The 5,971-nt window shown below is 45.7% G+C and overlaps 1 protein-coding gene and 1 non-coding gene across 2 annotated transcripts; both read left to right on the top strand.

The window, feature by feature from the left end:
• Positions 1 to 1,628, top strand: LOC146631677 (G protein-coupled receptor 22-like). The gene has a single exon (XM_085353857.1). It carries the CDS (start codon positions 1 to 3, stop codon positions 1,531 to 1,533), a length of 1,533 nt encoding a protein of 510 aa, XP_085209983.1. The 3' UTR covers positions 1,534 to 1,628.
• A 3,549-nt stretch (positions 1,629 to 5,177) lies between these two features.
• Positions 5,178 to 5,250, top strand: trnaf-gaa (transfer RNA phenylalanine (anticodon GAA)). Its single transcript has one exon. It is a non-coding gene; the product is annotated as a tRNA-Phe (tRNA).
• The last annotated feature ends 721 nt before the right edge of the window (positions 5,251 to 5,971 follow it).

Raw genomic sequence — 5,971 nt, 5'->3', positions numbered from 1 at the left:
ATGGAGACCGGCAGCTACACGTCAGGCCCGGCCACTACTGATGGGGTTCGGACAGCCGCTGGGCTGGAGGGACTCGGAGTCCTTCAGGAGCGAGGAGGAGGCGGCTCTTTCAGCACCCCTGCGTCCTGGTACCCTCCGTACTCGCTGGGCTTCCAGGTGTCACTCACCGCCTTCCTCATGCTGGAGCTGGTGTTGGGATTCAGCAGCAACCTGACTGTGCTGGTGCTCTATTGCTCCCAATCCAATTTAGTGGACTCTGTGAGCAACATGGTGACCGTCAACCTCCACGTGCTGGATGTGGCGGTGTGCGTGCTGTGTGTGCCCCTCACTCTGGTTGTTGTTCTTCTGCCTCCGGGACCCAACCTGGCCTTGGTGTGCTGCTTCCACGAGGCCTGTGTCACCTTTGCCAGCATCGCCACAGCCATCAACATCCTGGTTATCAGCTTGGACCGATACGACATCTCGGTACGACCGGCCAACAGGCTGCTGACGACACACAGGGCGGCGTTGCTGCTGATCGCCGTCTGGATCACCTCGCTCGCTGTGTTTTTTATCCCATTCTTGGAGTTGCAGTGGTCCACTGAAGAAGAAGCAGGGGAGACGGAGAAATCCTTGCCTTTGTCCTCGTATGACATTAGTTCCACTGTGGCGCCAGCATGGCGTAACCGGACCGTCCTATGTGTTGGTGGTCAGGGCTTTCACACCGGCCCCGGTAGGTATTACCATCTTATCCTCCAAGTGCCCATCTTCTTCACCACGGTGGCAGTCATGTTGTTTACCTACTCCAGAATATTGAGGGCTTTAAACATCCGCATTGGTTCCCACATGAAAAAGGGCCAGCGGTTCAGGGGCCCCTCCTGCAGAGGGCGCCACAAGAGGCAAAAAAAGGAGAAGCCGGGGCTAACGACTGATGGTGGGGAGTTAGGAGGAGAACAATGCACGACAGATAATACCAAACAGCTCAGCCACCCTCCCCTCATCCCATCCCCAACCCCGACAGCTACCTCTCCCCATGCCGTGTCATCCTCTGCTCCGCTCGTCAGCTCTGACATGGGCGCTGCCACCCCCATGCCAGCCACAGTGGGCGTTCAGGCTTCCGTGTCGGCCATCATCGCCCTGCGGCGGGCAGTGAGACGACATCGAGATCGCCGAGAGCGTCAGAGACGTGTCTTTAAGATGTCCCTCATCATCATTTCGACCTTTCTGGGCTGCTGGGCTCCCCTCTCAGTGACCAACGTCCTAATCCTGGGCATCGGCCCCAGCGACGTCCTCGTCAGCCTACGCCTCTGGTTCCTCGCTCTGGCTTACGGAACCACCGTCTCCCACCCGCTGCTGTACGCTTTCACCCGACAGAAACTGCGCCGTGCCCTTCGCGCCAAGGTTAAAAAGAGGGTGGTGTCCCTGCTCCAGGTAGACCCTTCACCAGGTGGGACTGTCATACACAACTCCTGGGTGGACAACCGAAAGACCAGCAGGCAGGTGCGTCTAGAAGCGAGCGAAGGTACCGAACGCTGCCTGGGAGAAGCCCTGTGAGACTGAAACATGCAGGTCAGGCTCCATAATGAAGCTCGTCGGTGCGAGAAGCCGGTGTGAGAAATGTGCAAATCACATTTACACCTTGGGGAGACCTTTAAATGTAACCACCAGCAGCAAGCTCCTGCTACACTCTCCCCTCAGCGCAGGCTGCAGTGGAAGCAGGGTGTCACAATCACTGTGGCACTCACAGCCTCTGCAGAGAATCATTCAACACACACTGTACATAGTTTGCACTCTGTGAATCCTGAAGTCTATTTACATATGGAGCTGAATAATAGAGCATCCTCATAGTGGTGCTTACATAACCACTCCAAAGAATGTGTTTAGCCAGCAGAAGATATGATCTGCCTTCTCCCACTTAAAGCCTCCAAGGCACTTCAAACACATAAATTCTTTGAATGTATTTAATATTATCTCTGCCTTAAACGTTCCGCTAAATGGTATACTGTGCATTCGGAACAAAAAAAGGGAGCATGTCAGATATTTAAATGAAAGGCTCAGTGACAGCTGATAAACTTTTAACTTTTCAGGGTCTGCCTGGGGAGAGACGATAAAGAACAAGTCAGAGGACAGTTAAAAGTGTAAATTAGTAAATCAAGTTTTGCTTTAGTGTGAGTTTATCGTGTGCTAAGATATTAAAGCGCTTGCATAAGATTTCGCAACACTTCTTTTGCCCCCAGTTTATAGCAAATGGTGTAATATATTATTTGGTATTGCAGTCTAGCTGTCTCCCCCTGTTTCCACTTGTTATGCTAAACTAAGTTAACTGGCCGCTGGCTGTAGATTCGCGTTCACTGTTAGCATGAGAAATCTTCTCATGTGACTCGTGATGGGAAAGAAAAGACACAATCATCATTCACAGATACTGTGTTTATTCCAGGTCTATAGTCTTAGACTGCATTTTAGATGTAAAGCTGCTTAGAAGAAAATTCATGTAAATGATGTAAATACTGCCCACATGATGAAACGGAAGTGTGTGGTTATAAAACGACTTTCCTAGAGCAGAGCAGTGATCCAGCTGCCTCGTCCCTGTGTCGTTGCACCCAGACATGCGGTCCCACAGGTCAGCTCCTCCCAGAGGAGTGTAACGGTCACCACAGCTGGGCCCTGACAGCTTCCTGGCGTTATAAAGAGTAGTGTTGACTTTACCTGCTTGTGTTCACTGCTCTAACATTGTACTCACGCTATTGTTCATTGCAGCGGCCGTGTGATTTATCACACTAATAATGCATTAGTGAATGTTAACAAGTGAAAATATATAATATATGTACACCAAGAATATCTTTAGAAGTTTTCTCCACAGTGTTTTGATGTGAATGTGTCACAAAACAGTGAATTAAAAGAATGAATTGAGTTTTTCTTTCGCGTGTGTGCTGTGTTGCAAGTTTGTTTAAATTTCCAGCTGGGGGTCAGAGCTACTCAGACTTCGTCCAAGATAAAAAAACAAAAAAAAACAACAGGTTTTACATTTCTTCACTAGGTTTTTTTAAGCCTCCTACAAGAGGAATAACATGAGGACAATGTGCAGCTCCGTACATATAGCCTATATAATCACTCAGGGCTATGCTGCAAAAGAACATAATGTCCCCACAGACTCTCGCTCACACATCAAGGAATCTCTGTATGTCCATCTGGTGAAATCGCACATAAGAGCATACAGCGACGTCTGAACAGAACATAACTGCATCCAACCGCTCTCGAACTCCTCAAATGAACTTCATCAGCAAGTATGATCAACACAAAGATGTGATGCGCACAGAGACTCCTCCATTTGTTGGTGAGACCAATAGTCGCTTTAACATTTGCTTTGTGTGGTCTCTGTGTTGAACAAACGGTACATTGTGTTTGTGGATGTGTTCATTTATCACCATCAGATGCAGCCAATAATGAGTGGGTAGTGCCATTTACATGTGATAATTTTAGTATTGTCTTTCCACTGGTTGGCGTGCTAAACTCAAACCTCGGCGCTGTAGGCTTTTTTATGTGAAGATGTGCTATTTCAGTCTGTGCATTCATGTTCAGTAAAAGTGCCCTCTGTAGGAATGCAGGCACCTATACCTGGCAGTAATCATCACATGCCCCTCCCACTGAGCTCTCCTGTGGCTCATGGCGGCGTAGCGGCTCAAAAGCTGCCTGCATGTTTGAAAACGTGGCGTGGGCTTCGTGTTGCGTGGGAGGGAGGCGCTACAGACCTCGGCAATATAGGGGAAAAAAAGAAGGTCATCCATGTGGGATGAAGCCTGCAAGGTAAAGTAGGCTAATTCAGCAGCACTTAAACCTCGAAAGAACAATTAGGCCACTGCAAATACCAGTGACATAATTTTGGTTAAAATTAAATGACATATAAATAAATCATTTTTAATTTATTTTTTTGTAAATGGAAAAAACCTTTTTACACTAATGGGGAGTGTAACATTTACACTGAAACTCAAGGGTTATTATCTAACATTGCACAGCGGAGTATGGATATGATAAAGTGCCCTTTTCTATCCTAGGTGCTGTTTTGGGGTTAAAGGTTAAAGCTAATTTAGTTGGACAGACATCAGGAATAAATGGTCAGGAGTGGCTACCCTAAAAGGTACCTTGTTTTTTTACTTTTTAAATTAACCATCCATTTCTCTTGGCCCACAGCGTGGCAACCAATTTCTATAAATCATGTGAGGACTAAGAAATGTAGAGGACGGAGTGTTGAATTGTAAGGATATCTGTGCAGATACACTTTTATGGAAAAAGCCAGCATTCTTTCTGGCACACAGTGAGGTGATCACAAGCTACAGTGAAGGAGTGCATGTAATGTGAACCAGTAGAAACTGGTTTTATGTGGAATTTTTGGAGCTGATGGCTCTAAGCATCTAAAGTCCATGTCTCACTTCAGCAGAGGCATGTTTCAGCTCAGTGTTTGCAGCTTTTATGTCTAAAGCTAGTTCTCATTAGAGAATAACAAACATATGGGAATACAGGAAAATGGTTCAGGCGGTGTGTAACCTAAAAAAACTGAAAAATGTAGTAGGTTTGTGTAAAGAGGAAGACGCATGATATTGTAAAACTGGGATCAATTTAAGCTTATATTATATTGTATTGTGTATTGGCCTATATACTACTAGCCATCCACTGAATGACACACTGTATGTGACTGCATGCCATTATACGCTAATTTAGGCTGATCTTTCAGTGTATCGTAAATAAGATGTTATTGGTAATAGCTAATGGATGCAGGAAAAGGAAAGAATAGCGTTCAAATCTTGTCCAGAGGGCTTGTGGCACTTAATGTCCTGTGATAGAGCGCCCTCTGGTGGGGAAGTTGAAAATTGCAGACGTAGATATTTCATGACCGAGTTTGTGGAGCCTCAAACTATACATTTGAAAGCACAGGCTACGTGAGATATGAAAGTGGAATATGCAGTCCTCTAATGAAATTAGATTTATTATTGTTTTTTAATCGACATAAACTGAAATGCTCATATTACTCAGTTAATTCATTTATGTGGGTTTTAAACTGACATGTGCAAACTACTATTAAATGAAACGCGCTCTATATGTATACATTACAGTTTGCAGCTTGTAGTCATCACTACAACCGAAATATAGCGAAACATGTCCATTTTGTTATAACCGGTAGATGGCGGCGTATATTCACGCCAGCCGAAATAGCTCAGTTGGGAGAGCGTTAGACTGAAGATCTAAAGGTCCCTGGTTCGATCCCGGGTTTCGGCAAGCGGGCAACGGGCAAATTTTTTAAGTGTTCCAACTCTCTTTATGCATCATTTTTAAGTGCTACTACTTTAATTGTGATTTTAAACTGCATCTGCATTTAAGGAATTGATAAAGAAGTATGTCTAATGTACTGCCAACTACTAGGCCACAAAGGAGTAGCATTTGGTTCAATAGGTTTCTGAAATGTCTGGCTAAAACACTTGAAAAATTATGTAACTATGCAATGTAATGTGCTTGTGTTAAATACCAGTCGCAGCAGACAGCAGAACGCACCAGAGGAGCCTCAATGGGACTGCGGTAGGTATATGGGACCCCCTATGGTACATTTGGATTCTTTGACTGGGTCTCAGCTGTTCTGATCTGAGTGCCAGCCGGGGTGTGTACAAGCAAGAAGGCCTCAGTCCAAGAGAGCAGGCCTGGGACCACAGGGCACCAAATGGGTCACGAATTTGCGTCATTCCTTTTGAAACTGGAATGAACAGCCAACTGGCTCTCTGTGGTGATGTGTTAATCAGCAGCGCAATGATAATGAAAAGACAGAAAGCGGTTCAGGGATCTAACAAGGTGCAAAGTGTTCAGATGGTTTGTGTTTGCATACATAATGTCTGCAGACTCAGAAAGACACTGAAGAGGACTGGTAACAGGAAGGCAGTTGAAGTAGAACAGGTCTGCAGCATTTAGGACTTAGAAGCTGCAGTAATATTCGAACTTTCTCTGAAGA

This window comes from Diplotaxodon limnothrissa, linkage group LG5 (genome assembly GCF_057381915.1).
Source record: "Diplotaxodon limnothrissa isolate DT_005_m linkage group LG5, D_limnothrissa_male_GT1.1, whole genome shotgun sequence".
Taxonomy (NCBI): Eukaryota; Metazoa; Chordata; class Actinopteri; order Cichliformes; family Cichlidae; genus Diplotaxodon; species Diplotaxodon limnothrissa.
The sequence above is the reverse complement of the archived record's forward strand: the minus strand, read 5'-3'. Positions and strand labels throughout refer to the sequence as shown.

Excerpts from the sequence above, each read along its gene's own strand:
- LOC146631677 (XM_085353857.1), top strand. The coding sequence starts at position 1 with ATGGAGACCGGCAGCTACACGTCAGGCCCGGCCACTACTGATGGGGTT.